Consider the following 16,132-nt stretch of genomic DNA (forward strand, 5'->3'; position numbering starts at 1 on the left):
AAACAAGATGGCAACGCATCGGAGGTACGGGCCGCGGGTGTGGCGGCCTGCTTGGGTAAATATGCCTGTATAGCCTCTGCATTACCTCCCTCTGATGTGCCTGTTCCACCCCCTGCTATATCTGGGGAGACATCCTTGTGCTCGGCATCCTCAGCAATGGGGCCTACGCATGAGGGCTCACAGTCAGGGGAAATGGCTGAAGCTGCGGCCTCTGTCCCCTTAGCTCCACCTATTGGCCCTGCATCTACATGTACCCAGCATGAACAGCCTGTTAATGGCACTGGCGAGCCCACATCTAAAGATATCTTTAATGCGGTACAGCAATGCAATAGCTTGCTCTTCTCACTACTAACATGGGCAGCCTGCAAGAAAACATGTCCTTTCTTCGTCAAGACCTTAAAAAAGTCACTGGATGGCTGAGGTTGAAGTTAGAGTGAGCACCCTGGAGGACCAATTGCCCCCTGTTAAAAGAGATCTGGGCAGGATTATTCACAATGTAACCCTGTTGATGTAAAAAACGGATGACTTAGAGAACCGTTCAAGGAGGAACAACCTCCGGTTGGTGGGGGCCCCCCGAGAAGGAAGAAGGTTCTGACCCAGTGTCTTTTTTTATTGAGGCCTGGCTTACACTTAAGTTTGGCAAGGACTTGCTATCCTGGATGTTTGCTATTGAAAGGGCGCAAAGAGTGCCATTCCATGCTCCACCACCAGGGGCCCCACCTCGCCCAGTTTTAATGAAGTTGCTACACTTCAGGGACAGGGATGCTATTCTTAAGAAAGCAAGAGACCATCCTGAGCTACAGATTAAGGGAAATAAAAAAGCGGTTTATCCGGATTTCTCCGCTGAGGTCCAACGGAAGAGAGTCAAATTCCTGGATGTGAAGCGTCTCCGAAATCTACAAATGCCGTACTCTATGCTGTATTCCGCCAAGCTGCGAGTAGTGGCGCATGGAGAAGTCTGCTTTTTTGATACTCATCTAGAGGCGACGCATTGGATTGATGCCAATGAACCATCGCTCAAGAACTCGGCATCCGTGGGATGAATGTCCTGCCTATCCCAGTGTTGGGACACGTGAGATATGATGAGAATATTACGGACACGTCTGATATGTTATGCATAATAATGCTTTACGTATAGGATGTACCTCTTTGCTGTCTAATGTTCTTATGACCTTTTGATTACTCTACATGTGTTCTATTTGTCGGGTCCCGTGTTATCTTGGTGACTAGTTGCGGGTGTCGCCTAAAAATGCTCGGATATGTCTTTGTAATTTGCTCATACATATTACGCTGCAGATTTACTTGTCTATAGGCGGGTCAGCAAAAGTATATAGAAAAGTTCAGACGGCGGGTCAGTAAAAGTAACCCGATTTATGTCTATACTCTTTCACAGGTTTTCCTGTGGCAGTTACTCAGCCATATATATGGCCGACTCTAGGGGAATTATATCCTTGCCGGAAGCTGTTATGTTTTTGGGCTGGTTTTTGAGGCTGGGAATGGGTGGGATGAGCGATGGATTGGGTTCCGGAACCTTCTGTGGTATGAAAGGAGTATGGAGGTAACATGTATGACGAGAGCGGTGTGCTTGGCTATTAACTGTACTGTGAGTCCTGATGGCGAATAGTCTTAAGATAATAGGCTGGAATGTTAGGGGACTAGGAGAATTGACTAAACGAACCGCAGTATTTGTGGCGCTTCAGCACTTTCACCCTGCTATAATCTGTCTGTCAGAGACTCATTTATCTCCTAACACTACCCCGGTCATACACAGGCCGTGGATTGGTCATGCATATCATTCCATGTTTTCTTCACACTCCAGGGGTGTAAGTGTTCTGGTGCATAAATCATTGCCATTTGTGTCTCATTCGTTCCATATAGACGATAGGGGACGATATGTATGTCTTCACTGTACTTATCATTGGTCCTTCATATTGGTAGCAGTGTACAGTCGTGGCCAAAAGTTTTGAGAATTACATAAATATTGGAAATTGGAAAAGTTGCTGCTTAAGTTTTTATAACAGCAATTTGCATATAATCCAGAATGTTATGAAGAGTGATCAGATGAATTGCATAGTCCTTCTTTGCCAAGTAAAATTTACTTAATCCCAAAAACCTTTCCACTGCGTTTCATTGCTGTCATTAAAGGACCTGCTGAGATCATTTCAGTAATCGTCTTGTTAACTCAGGTGAGAATGTTGACGAGCACAAGGCTGGAGATCATTGTTAGGCTGATTGGGTTAAAGTGGCAGACTTGACATGTTAAAAGGAGGGTGATGCTTAAAATCATTGTTCTTCCATTGTTAACCATGGTGACCTGCAAAGAAACGCATGCAGCCATCATTGCGTTACATAAAAATGGCTTCACAGGCAAGGATATTGTGGCTACTAAGATTGCACCTCAATCAACAATTTATAGGATCATCAAGAACTTCAAGGAAAGAGGTTCAATTCTTGTTAAGAAGGCTTCAGGGCTTCCAAGAAAGTCCAGCAAGCGCCAGGATCGTCTCCTAAAGAGGATTCAGCTGCAGCATCGGAGAGCCACCAGTGCAGAGCTTGCTCAGGAATGGCAGCAGGCAGGTGTGAGCGCATCTGCACGCACAGTGAGGTGAAGACTTTTGGAAGATGGCCTGGTGTCAAGAAGGGCAGCAAAGAAGCCACTTCTCTCCAAAAAAAACATCAGGGACAGATTGATCTTCTGCAGAAAGAATGGTGAATGGACTGCTGAGGACTGGGGCAAAGTCATATTCTCCGATGAAGCCTCTTTCCGATTGTTTGGGGCATCTGGAAAAAGGCTTGTCTGGAGAAGAAAAGGTGAGCGCTACCATCAGTCCTGTGTCATGCCAACAGTAAAGCATCCTGAGGCCATTCATGTGTGGGGTTGCTTCTCATCCAAGGGAGTGGGCTCACTCACAATTTTACCCAAAAACACAGCCATGAATAAAGAATGGTACCAAAACACTCTCCAACAGCAACTTCTTCCAACAACAGTTTGGTGAAGAACAATGCATTTTCCAGCACGATGGAGCACCGTGCCATAAGACAAAAGTGATAACTAAGTGCCTCGGGGACCAAAATGTTGACATTTTGGGTCCATGGCCTGGAAACTCCCCAGATCTTAATCCCATTGAGAACTTGTGGTCAATCCTCAAGAGGCGGGTGGACAAACAAAAACCCACTAATTCTGACAAACTCCAAGAAGTGATTATGAAAGAATGGGTTGCTATCAGTCAGGAATTGGCCCAGAAGTTGATTGAGAGCATGCCCAGTCCAATTGCAGAGGTCCTGAAAAAGAAGGGCCAACACTGCAAATACTGACTCTTTGCATAAATGTCATGTAATTGTCGATAAAAGCCTTTGAAACGTATGAAGTGCGTGTAATTATATTTCACTACATCACAGAAACAACTGAAACAAAGATCTAAAAGCAGTTTAGCAGCAAACTTTGTGAAAACTAATATTTGTCATTCTCAAAACTTTTGGCCACGACTGTACATTCCCCCTCCCTATAACAGTGAGGTGATAAAGGAAATTATGAGATATGTTGAGGAACTACCTCACTGTCCTATACTGATAATAGGAGACTTTAATACCTGTCCCTCGGCAAAGTTAGATAGGGGTGGGTTGTCGGGAGCGAGCAGAGACTCCAATTTCGCCAGTGTGCTGCGGGAACTGGACCTGCATGACATTTGGCGAGTGAGGAATCCAACTTTGCGTCAATTCTCATGTTTTTCTAGCTCTCACCATTCGTTGTCTCGGATTGATTTAGCTATAGGATCGCCTGAGGTGTTGTCGCTAGTGGCTGAGATCAAATATTTACCTAGAAGTCTATCCGACCATTCCCCGATTTATGTAGAACTGCAATTGGGCACCAGGCGTCCCCCTGGGGTTGGTGCTTGGAAACTTAATCTATTCTGGTTACAGCTGGTAGATGGGAGATGGGGAGAATGGTATGGTGGAGGAGCTGAGGGAATTCTTTACGCAGAATGTGGGGTCGGCGCCTATGGGGGTGGTGTGGGATACTTGCAAAGCATACGCTAGAGGTCTCTACATACAGAAGATTAGTTGACATAAAACAAAAACACGGGATGCCCAGAAAAAGCTGCAAGCCTTAGTAGTGGAGGCGGAGGAAATTGTTGTATATTCACCTGACAGAGCAAGCAGCACAAGTGGGATTGAAGCAACATCTAAATACGGCGGGGATAGATGGACTACCGATAGAGTTTTTAAAAAAATATAGTGGTGTCCTGCTGCCCCATCTTATGTCGGTTTTTAATGATGCCCTTCAAGCAGGAAGTCTTCCCTCTTCTATGAAAGAGGCTATTGTAGTGGTCCTGCCCAAACCCGGTAAGGATCCCAAGTCCCCTGACTCGTTCAGACCAATCTCGCTGTTGACCTCTAATATTAAGATATTGGCGAAAGTTTTAGCGAACCGTCTACAGTCCGTCATCTCCACTATTATTCATAGCGATCAGGCGGGATTCATGCCTGACAAATCTACTTCGGTAAATCTTAGACGACTTTTTCTTAATATCCAGAGAAAGATCGAATCGGTTGGAGGTCGAGCCATCCTTTCGTTGGACGCTGCTAAGGCCTTTGATAGTGTTGAATGGAGCTATCTTTGGGAGGTGTTGCGAGTCATGGGATTTGGGAAGACTTTTATTTCTTGGGTCCAGTTGCTGTACAATGGCCCCTCGGCTAGGATATGGGCCAATGGGGGAACGTCTGAGTCATTTAGATTGGGCAGGGGAACCAGTCAGGGATGCCCGCTATCCCCCCTTCTCTTTGCCATCGCAATTGAGCCACTTGCCTGTGTGTTGCGCTCATCTACTAGGATCATAGGATTTCCCTGCGGGACCTAGGAAGAGGGGGTATGCTAATTTATGTGGGGAATATGGAACGGTCCTTAGGTCCTATCATGTCACTCATACAAGAGTTTGGAGATAGATCTGGTCTCCGTATTAACTGGGACAAGTCCACTCTCCTACCGCTAGATGAATCTGCTGTGACTTTCCTTCCCCAGTCCAGCCCATTACAGGTTGCACAACAAGTTTAAGTATTTGGGGGTTTTGGTTACCGCAAACCCTAACAGTTATATTAAACTTAATATAGAACCGCTCTTAACTACAATGTCTGCTAAGGTTAAGGCTTGGTGCAAATTGCAGATGTCTGAAATTGGGAGGAGTAACCTTCCTAAAATGATTCTCATGTACGTCCTACATAATTCCCCGATATGGATACCTCGCAGAATATTTATCAAAATTGATAGACTATTTAGTGACCTGATCTGGCGCCATAAAAAAAGCTCGTATTAGACTAGACGCTCTGCAGAGGGGGAAAGAGGCTGGAGGACTTTCAGTCCCGAACGCATGGCTCTACTACATCTCGTCCCAATTACAGCAGCTGAGGGTCTGGGGGAGGATTCCTGGAGATACTGCTTCAGCCAGGATGGTGGCACCCATTATAGGTCATGACTCCCCGCTGGCAAGATGACAGAGCATCCCACACTTATCATGATACACAAGGTCTGGCAGAAATGTCGGGCGCTGCTGTCAGTACAAGGGTTTACGCAATTCTCCCCTATATGGAAAAATCCGCACCTGCCTGAACTGTTTCATTTAGATGGCTTCTCGCCTTGGGAGCGTAAAGGAGTGAGATATTTATGTCCGCTACAGAGTGCTGGCATCTTCAAGTCCTTTGAACAGTTAAGAAGTGAATTCTGTCTCCCACACACTGCCTTTTATCAATTTCTGGACAGGGTGGGATGGTCCTTTATTTATAAATCAAAAAAGGTGGGAAATTTGGTTTGTACAATTGGCAATGTGTTACAGTAATGCTTAATTTCATTTACGTGCTCTATATTATACTCATGTAATTAATAATGTGACTGAGCATGTGATGCTTTGGTTATACTCTTATTGGCTGTTACATGTATATTGTACAAACAATTATTTTTATTTTTGCAATTTACAGAAAATTATTAATAAAAATTATCTGATTTAAAAAAAGAACCAGAAAAGAGAGATGAATACAGCGTCTGGGGATGGTACCATCACTCCGCATGAAGAGGGGCCACATGATTGCACGCATTAGAGCCAGGAAAGGGTAATGCAGGAGCCGTACGGGCCACAGATTGTACCAATAGGGTACAATCCGCCGGAGAATGGGAGTAATCTGGCTGCATAGTGCACACTATAATGAGAGTGGAGACATGGCTACAGCATCTGGAAATGGTAGAGGTACTCCGCTTGATAAAGGAGTAATATGACTGCGTGATGCACGCTAAAACCAGACAGGTGTGATAGCTACAGCATTTGAGATGTTACAGGTACTCTACCTAATAAAGGAGTAATACGTTGTGTAGTGCAGACTAAAAGCAGACAGGTGAGGGGGAGGTAGGGTGTAAATATGTACACTATAACTGATTTAATTGTTAATATTTAATAAGTTAACATGTCAATATGATGAGAGATATAGGTTTTGGAAAATCAATAAAGAGAATTTATAAAAAAAATAAAAAAAAGCACACAGGATTAATGGCTATGGCATCTGTACTTGGCCTGATAAGGGAGAAATACGGCTGCATGGTGCACACTAGAACCAGACAGGTATAATGTCTACAGCCTCTGGAGATGGTACAGGTACTTCACCTAATAAAGGATTAATGTGGCCACATGGTGCACACTAGTACCAGGCAGGTGAAATGGCTATAGCATCTGAAGATGGTGCAGGTACTCCGCTTGATAAGGGAGTAACATAGTAACATAGTACATAAGGCCGAAAAAAGACATTTGTCCATCCAGTTCGGCCTGTCATCCTACAAGTTGATCCAGAGGAAGGCAAAAAAACCCTGTGAGGTAGAAGCCAATTTTCCTCACTTTAGGGGAATAAAAAATTCCTTCCCGACTCCAATCAGGCAATCAGAATAACTCCCTGGATCAACGACCCCTCTCTAGTAGCTATATCCTGTAATATTATTACACTCCAGAAATACATCCAGGCCCCTCCTGAATTCCTTTATTGTACTCACCATCACCACCTCCTCAGGCAGAGAGTTCCATAGTCTCACTGCTCTTACCGTAAAGAATCCTCTTCTATGTTTGTGTACAAACCTTCTTTCCTCCAAACGCAGAGGATGTCCCCTCGTCACAGTCACAGTCCTGGGGATAAATAGATGATGGGATAGATCTCTGTACTGCCCCCTGATATATTTATACATAGTAATTAGATCTCCCCTCAGTCGTCTTTTTTCTAACGTGAATAACCCTAATTTTGATAATCTTTCAGGATACTGTAGTTGCCCCATTCCAGTTATTACTTTAGTTGCCCTCCTCTGGACCCTCTCCAGCTCTGCTATGTCTGCCTTGTTTACAGGAGCCCAGAACTGTACACAGTACTCCATGTGTGGTCTGACCAGTGATTTGTAAAGTAGTAGGAATATGTTCTCATCACGGGCATCTATGCCCCTTTTGATGCAACCCATTATCTTATTGGCCTTGGCAGCCGCTGCCTGACACTGTTTTTTGCAGCTTAGTTTGCTGTTTATTAAAATTCCTAGATCCTTTTCCATGTCAGTGTTACCGAGTGTTTTACCATTTAGTATGTACGGGTAACTTGCATTATTCCTTCCCCTGTGCATAACTTTACATTTCTCAGTGTTAAACCTCATCTGCCACTTTTCTGCCCAAGCCTCCAATCTATCCAGATCCCTCTGTAGTAGTATACTGTCCTCTTCAGTGTTAATTACTTTACACAGTTTAGTGTCATCTGCGAAAATTGATATTTTACTATGCAAGCCTTCTACAAGATCATTAATAAATATATTGAAGAGAATAGGGCCCAATACTGACCCCTGAGGTACTCCACTAGTGACAGTGACCCAGTAATGTGGTTGCGTGGTGCACGCTATCCCCAGGATGGTGTATTGGCTACAGCGTCTGGAGAAGTAATACGGTGGCCTGGAGCACTCTCCGACTAGGAGGGTGTGTTGAATATAGCCCCTGGTAATAATGAAATTACTCCAGCTGAAAAGGAGATGCATTGGAACTAGGAAAGTCTGCCGGATACAGCATTTGGCAGTGGTACAAGTACCCCCCTTTGAAGGGGAAGGCGTACCTACCTGGGACACCACATAGGTGTGTCGGCGTGCTAAACACGGTGGCAAGTAAAGCACCACCCACTGGAGAGGCGGCAAGCTGACTTACCTGTGTGGATAATTACCTGTACAACCAGGGGAGTGCCATCTGAAAATCCACTAATGGGGGGGATACCAACCCTGGAGAGGAGAGGTTCCTCAGTGGACAATTGTCTTTGACCACCCAGAGAGATTCAGTATGGTGGACCGTGGAAGACCGCCTGATGCTCTGTTCCGAGTCAGAATCGGTTTAGAGGAGTTCCCTGAGGAGGCAGAAGAAACCTGAGGCGTTTCTCTCAGTCCTAGGTCCCGCTCATGCCCTGCATCCTGATTTCCTCCCAGGATGGGACTTTCAGTAGAGACCCTAGGCCGCTATTGGACTCTGCCCCCTGATATGGAACGAGGCAGGAAGCAAAGGACTCCCGGGGGGCTGATGCTGCCGCATGAGGGCAGGGAAGAGCGCCATAATATCATCATAGCTGAGAATGGGCACAGGCTACGGTGGAGGTGAGGGACCCACGCGGGGAGAAGGTGACCCCTGAACAGAGTTTAGGGTAACCCGACTGAGCCCAGGATCCGGTCACCGCATGCAGGCCAGCCAGTCCGATAGCACAGCAACCCCCAGCCACTTCAGGAACAGAAGCAACCCAGGGGGAGGGATGGAGGGCAAGGGGACCTGCCACAACATGAACCACCGAACAGTGGCCAAAGATAATACATCCCACAAATGACACTACATGCGAGCGAAGGCACTGTGAAGATGGGGAAAGCACCTTCTGGGAAGAAGGACATCTCATCCTCCCACCGGAAATTCTGTGCAGGACTGGACAGTGAAGGACAGACATCTAGAAGGCCATGAGGAAGGCAACACCCCTAGAAAAAAAAAACGGGAAGCCAGAAAAATTGTCGGGAAAGAGTTTGGCCTAGTCAGGATGCCGGGGGCATAGCGACCCTCATATAGAGAGAAAATGAGCCACACAGAGATCTTGGATGCCAGGAAAAAGGCGGGAACTGGCGCTGTCTAGTCCAGGCAAGCTGGGGACTAGAGTAATTAGGAGGCCGAGAAAGGGAAGGGCGGCCAGGGGGGAGGGGACCCCAATGGATGGATGGGAGGGAAGGAGTCCCTAACTAGGGTGCCTTCGGTAAACTCGCACTAGAGTGGGATTACCGGTACTCCACTGCGAATGCAATAATGGGGGACTGAGTGACCGACTAGGTACGTGCCCGCAGGGGGTGCTACTAAAGTGGACCTCCACGATGAAGACCCCCTGCTGCAGGATAAAACCTGCACCTGTAAAGTGAAGAGAAGAAATAAAGAAAAAAGTAGCAGCAAGACCTGCAGGAGAAGAGCAGGTCATGTCTGCCTCCTACGGACACTAGACTATATAAAACTGATTATCCTAGTGTCTGTGGAGAGGGTATAGCCCACCTGGGCGGAGCCAACCTTTTTCATATCTAGTGTCGCCTCCTAGTGGTAGCTGGGTGTATACCCATGGCGCTGTGTACCCCCAATGACATTAACGAGAAACTGTCCATCACACCTCCCATTTTTCACTGTCGTGTGCTTGTAGTTTTTATTAGCTACTTTTAGTTCTATATTATACGCTTGGGCAATTTTCTGATTGTGATTTGTTTTTGTTTTTTATTCAGAAAGTGTTTGCCTCCCGGAAGGAGCTTTTGGAGTATGATCTGCAGCAGAGAGAAGCCGCCACAAGGTCGTCCCGCACCACTGTGCCGCCCACCTTCACTGCTAGTCAGTACAGAGCCTTATCGGTGCTCGGATGCGGCCATACATCCTCCACGAAGTGCTACGGCTGCGCGTCCGCTGTGACCGAGCACTGTATAACTCTGCTACGTGCTCTGGCTACTAACAGCACCATACGCCACATCCTGGTATCTCAAGGACTTATACGAGAACTGTTTGATTACAATCTGCGGCGTGGCCCTGCATCCATGCGTGATGAGGTGCGACAGGTCATGTGCCTGCTAACCAGGTAGGATTATATCTGGCATTGTCCTTCAGTTTTTAGTCGTATTCTTAATGATGGATTACATTATATTTTGGTCCATCTTACAGGGACAATCCAGAAGCCACTCAGCAAATGAATGACTTAATTATTGGGAAAGTGTCAACAGCCCTTAAAGGACACTGGGCAAATCCAGATTTGGTAAGTCTGCCCCTTTATCTTCATTAACTATTTCCCATGAAATAGACTCTGCCCAGCACAAGCAACTGTTGACAACATGCAGGTCAGACACTGCTTGTCATTACTTGAATTTTCACTGTCCAGTGATTGTGGAAGGTTTTGAACAAGTCACCTTTAATGCAATAGCTCATACCCCCTTCCTTTCATACACTTTACATTATGTTGGCAGCACATCTCTCGTGTACGTGAGCAGATGTGCTGGCAACAAGCAAACATTTTTCCGGACACAAAAAACTTATGGAGGTTTCTACGGCTGATCATAGACCCGTATAAAAGACTCCTAAATGACATACTGGTGGGATAACTTACAGATGAGTGATGGTGCAACCCCAAAAATAAAGGAGCTACAGCACCTTTTGGTTTTTCCCCTAAGTAAGCACTGTGCAGAGAAAACATTTAATAGGACTTAGGACTCTTTCACACTTGCGTTGTTTTCTACCGGCATAGAGTTCCGTCGTCGGATTATCCCAATGCATTCTGAATGGACAGAAATCCGTTCAGGATGCATCAGGATGCCTTCAGTTCCGGACCGGAACGTTTTTTGGCCGGAGAAAATACCGCAGCATGCTGCGCTTTTTGCTCCGGCCAAAAATCCTGAACACTTGCCGCAAGGCCGGATCCGGAATTAATGCCCATTGAAAGGCATTAATCCGGATCTGGCCTTAAGCTAAAAGTCGTTTCGGCGCATTACCGGATCCGACGTTTAGCTTTTTCTGAATGGTTACCATGGCTGCCGGGACGCTAAAGTCCTGGCAGCCATGGTAAAGTGTAGTGGGGAGCGGGGGAGCAGTATACTTACCGTCCGTGCGGCTCCCCGGGCACTCCAGAGTGACGCCAGGGCGCCCCACGCGCATGGATCATGTGATCGCATGTATCACATCATCCATGCGCATGGGGCGCTCTGACGTCATTCTGGAGCGCCCTGGGAGCCGCACGGACTGTAAGTATACTGCTCCCCCGCTCCCCACTACTACTATGGCAACCAGGACTTTAATAGCGTCCTGGCTGCCATAGTAACACTGAACGCATTTTGAAGACGGATCCGTCTTCAAATGCTTTCAGTTCACTTGCGGTGTTACGGATCTGGCGGGCACTTCCGGCAAATGGAGTACACGACTGATCCGGACAACGCAAGTGTGAGGCCTTATTAATGGAAGTTAAGTCTGTTCAGTTTTTGGTATTACAGTAAAATTTCTTTAACGTTTACATCATACCCAGTTATAAGATGTTCTAGACTATTGGGCCGTCATAGAACGTATCTGAAGTTATAAAAATCTGGTTCTGATAATTGAGGGGTTGTGCATGTTTTCTGGAACCCCCACCGATCATGAGAACGAGGTGGGGGGGGTCCGTTTCCAAGTTCTGATGGAACAGCAGGAGTTCAGCACTCGGCTTTCTCTGGCACTCCCATGGAGAATCAATGGAGCTGAAGGGCGCGTTCTCGACCTGGCTCTCCATTGTAACTGGACCCCCGTTCTCGTGATTTTTGGGTGTCCCAACAATCGAACACCCAGAAATCAACTAGTTATTCCCTATCCAAAGGAGAGGGGGTTAACCTAAGAACCCCTTAATGAAATTCAGCATTATCCCAAATTCCTCTGTCTAATTGAGGCTACTTTCACACCTGCGTTCGGTGCGGATCCGTCTTGTATCTGCACAGACGGATCCGCACCGATAATGCAAACGCTTGTATCCGTTCAGAACGGATCAGTTTGCATTTTTCTTTAAAAAAAAAAAGTAAGTCAAAACGGATCCGTCCTGACTTACATTGAAAGTCAATGGGGGACGGATCCTTTTTCAATTGCACCATATTGTGTCAGTGAAAACGGATCCATCCCCAATGACTTACATTGTAAGTCAGGACGGATCGGTTTGGCTCTGCATTGTCTGCCTCAAAAGCGGAACAGAGACCAAATGCAGCCAAACTGATGCGTTCTGAGCAGATCCTTATCCATTCAGAATGCATTAAGGGCTGAACTGATCCGTTTTCGGACGCTTGTGAGAACCCCGAAACGGATCTCACAAGCGGACCCAGAAACGCCAGTGTGAAAGTAGCCTAAAAGGTTTTAACTGCACTAGCCATGAATGCTGCTTCAGTAGCTGATGCCTGACCATTTAGTATCCATTGCTTCTATTAAATTAATTTACAAGTATTGATTTTCTAATCCTATTATGGTTTTCAGTAATTCTAATGTCTATTCCAGGCCAGTAGTCTGCAGTATGAGATGCTGCTGCTTACCGATTCTATATCCAAGGAGGACAACTGCTGGGAGCTTCGTCTGCGCTGCGGTACGTATTACAGCACATGAACAGAGGACATTTGGTATCCCAACATTAATACAGAATTTTAGGTTAAAGGGGTCTCACATCAGCAAATGGCATTGATCATGTAGAGAAAGTTAAGACAAGCCACTTACTAATGCATTGTTATTATTCATATTGCTTCCTTTGCTAGCGTTATCCATTTTTCCATCACATTATATGCTTCCTGTTTCCATGGTTACACCCACCCTGCAATCCAGGGCTTGCACAATATAGAACAAAGTGATGGTTTCTCTGGTGGCCATGACAATAACAGCGCACATAAGCCGGTGCTTTTTCCTATAGTGTACAAGCACGGCCGCCGATGCTGGATTGCAGGGTGGTCGTAATCATGGAAACGAGCAGTGTATTATGTGATAGAAAAATCAATCCATCCAGCAAAGGAAGCAATATGGACAATCACAATACATTAGTAAGTGCCTTGTATTAACTCTCTCCACATGATAAAGGGCATTGCTGAAGTGAGACAACCCCCTTAATATAAGGCACTTACTAATGTGATTCTCCATGTTGCCTCCTTTGCTTGCTTGATTCATTTTTCCATCACATTATACCCTGCTCATTTCCAGGGTTTACGACCACCCTGCAATCCATCAGCAGTGGTCGTTCTTGCAGACTATGGGGAAAAAGCTCCCACATTCCCAGCCACCAGAGAGGCTGGCGCCTTTTCATATAGTGTGACAGCACAGCCACCACTGCTGGATTGCAGGGTGGTCGTAACCATGGACCCGAGCAGTGTATAATGTGATGGAAAAATGAATGAAGCCGGCAAAGGAGAAAATATGGGCAATCACAATACATTAGTAAGTGCCTTATGTTCGCTTTGCTTCCATGATAAATGCCACTTGCTGAAGTGAGACAACCCCTTTAAGTGTAAGAATAATCAGATAATAGCTTTTAGATGTGGTTTGTTTTGTGGAGATTTTTGTGCCCCATGGATATTAGAGCAGTCCTAAGGCTCCATTCACACGTCCGCAATTCTGTTCCGCATTTTGCGGAACGGGATTGAGGATCCATTCATTTCTATGGGGCCACACTATGTGCTGTCCGGATCCGCACTTCCGGGTCCACAATTCCGTTCCAGAAAAAAATAGAACATGTCCTGCTCTTGTCCGCAATTGCAGACAAGATTAGGCATTTTCTATTAGTGACGGCAATGTGCGGTCCGCAAAATGCGGAACACACATTGCTGATGTCTGTGTTTTGCGGATCCGCAAAACACATACGGATGTGTGAATGGACCCTAATTGTAATTGAGATCGGGGTCTGTGTTCCAGTTTCTATAGTTCTGTGTTAGGCTGTCCTATATACAGTGCCCTGTACTCTGTATATATTTAAACCTGTCCTCCATTGCTTACAGCGCTCAGTCTCTTCCTGATGGCTGTCAACATCAAGACCCCTGTCGTGGTGGAGAACATTACGTTAATGTGCCTGAGAATCCTGCAGAAGCTCATTAAACCTCCAACACCCACCAGCAAGAAGAATAAGGTAAGGCCAACTCCTCTGCTTTTCTATGGGGGGCCCCTTTCATTGTAATTCCAGCACACCTTCTGAGACCTCTGCCTCTTTTGTGTCGGTATTCTAGGATGTTCCAATGGAGGCGTTAACTACAGTAAAGCCTTACAGCAATGAAATACATGCACAGGCCCAGCTCTGGCTTAAGAGGGATCACAAAGCATCATATGAAGCCTGGAAGAAATGTCTGCCGGCCCGAGGTAAGATGCTGTAAGGCTAGATTCACACACTGTGTAGTTGCTTAATTTTGGTATCCACCTCAACAAGTACTCTGCAATGTAAGTGAAGGGGGATTTGTCTGATTGATGTGGTTTTTCATATCTGTTGGAGCAGTGCTATGAATCATTATTGCAGATTTTATTCTTTGCACTGAAAAGAGTGACCGCTTTGGCATGTTACACATGCAAATTTTATTGCAGATTTTGGTGCTAACATGCCTGAGTCCACAGCATAATTTATTTTTCTTCAACGATCCCAAATGAGTGACATATTACAAAGAATAAAGCACAATAATAATTACAAAAAAAACACGAATATTTGACCACAGTGTACAATCAATACTTTAATTATCCTATTGAGACATACCAAGGCTCCCATCAGAATAGGTAGAAGAAACCATACAAGGAAGCAGAAAGGCATTGTGAGCCCTTCAGGACCTCCAAACCTCCTCTTATCTGGAGTACCTCGATTGGCCTATAGCGAACAACCTCTCATATGAGTGTGTGGTGTTGATCACTGCAATGATCTCATCTAAGGATGGCGTCAACTGGCCACCAAAATTTGGGAATTGATGAGGTTTCTGCATATGAGAGGTTGTAGTGCCCTGGGGCAAGCGGTGCATGTGAATAAATAATAGATCTGTCTGTAGTGGGAGGGTCGTCTCCACCCCAGTAAGCTGAGTCCACAATGGCTGGATCACAGGGCGACACCACAGAATATGGTAAAGAGACCCCCTTGCCCTACACTGCCTCCAGCAGAAAGGCGGTGAAGATGGATACATTGCATGCAGTCGGTCCGGGGTACAATAACCACCTTAAAATCCATTTTCATGGCTGACTTTACGTGGAGCACACACCTTCACAGCATAATTTTTAACCTAAGCATATCAAGTCAGTGGAATTTCACCTAGTTGTATATGGATTTTGTTTATTTATGGCACCAGTGGGGTTGTATAAGGCCCCTTTCACATGAGTGAGTTCCACGCATTGGCATTGGACTTGCAGTGTGTGTCAGCGAGAGCACCCATTCTGACCTCCCTGCACTGACCAGGTCACATAGCATTATATTGATTTATGATGCTATGTAACCCTTACACTTCTGGACTGTATTGTATAACACTGACCGCATTGTGTCAGTGTTATACAATACATTTCAGAACTGGAAGGATTGCCTAGCATCATAAATCAATATAATGCCATGGGCCCCGTCAGTGCTGGGAGGTCAGGGCGGGTGCACCAGCTGACACACGATAAGAGTCCAATGCGTGGAACTCACTCATGTGAAAGAGGCCTAAACCTGCAATTGGCAATCACTGGGTGAGGTTTCATTGTTTTATTAAGAGCTTGTGTATTAAATAGTGATGTGCACAGATTTTACAGTGTAGTGAATGCCTATGGGATCATTTGTGTTGTTTACTATGCATTACTGCGCTCGTCATGTTTTTGCTGCTCTTTCTAAACTAATGTAGCTGAAGTACTGTATCAGTGAGTCTTGTAGGGGAGCAGAAGAAGAATCGTAATTTATTTATTTTTCTGTTATTTTTTTCTTCATTAGGAATAGACACCAGTGGAAACACACCAAGCAAAGCTGAGCTCAGACAGATGTACCTGCAAGAGAAGTACGTATGGAAGTGGAAACAATTCCTGAGCAAGAAAGGCAAAAGGACAACCCCTCTCGATCTCAAACTGGGACACAACAATTGGCTAAGACAGGTGAGAGAGCGTCCTCTGCAGACCTC

At 45.7% G+C, this 16,132-nt stretch overlaps 1 protein-coding gene across 16 annotated transcripts in view; it reads left to right on the top strand.

Annotated features, from left to right (window-relative positions):
* UBR4 (ubiquitin protein ligase E3 component n-recognin 4) overlaps positions 1-16,132 on the top strand; it is a 167,508-nt gene that overhangs the window by 118,984 nt on the left and 32,392 nt on the right. For all 16 annotated transcript variants that reach the window (XM_040422715.1, XM_040422731.1, XM_040422756.1 and 13 more), the window contains 6 exons: positions 9,782-10,125; positions 10,209-10,299; positions 12,543-12,627; positions 14,021-14,148; positions 14,246-14,375; positions 15,949-16,106. In XM_040422715.1, coding sequence (XP_040278649.1) covers positions 9,782-10,125; positions 10,209-10,299; positions 12,543-12,627; positions 14,021-14,148; positions 14,246-14,375; positions 15,949-16,106 — 936 coding nt within the window. The remainder of the gene's footprint in view (positions 1-9,781; positions 10,126-10,208; positions 10,300-12,542; positions 12,628-14,020; positions 14,149-14,245; positions 14,376-15,948; positions 16,107-16,132) is intronic.

The sequence above is a fragment of the Bufo bufo genome, chromosome 1 (assembly GCF_905171765.1).
Source record: "Bufo bufo chromosome 1, aBufBuf1.1, whole genome shotgun sequence".
In the NCBI taxonomy this organism is placed as follows: Eukaryota; Metazoa; Chordata; class Amphibia; order Anura; family Bufonidae; genus Bufo; species Bufo bufo.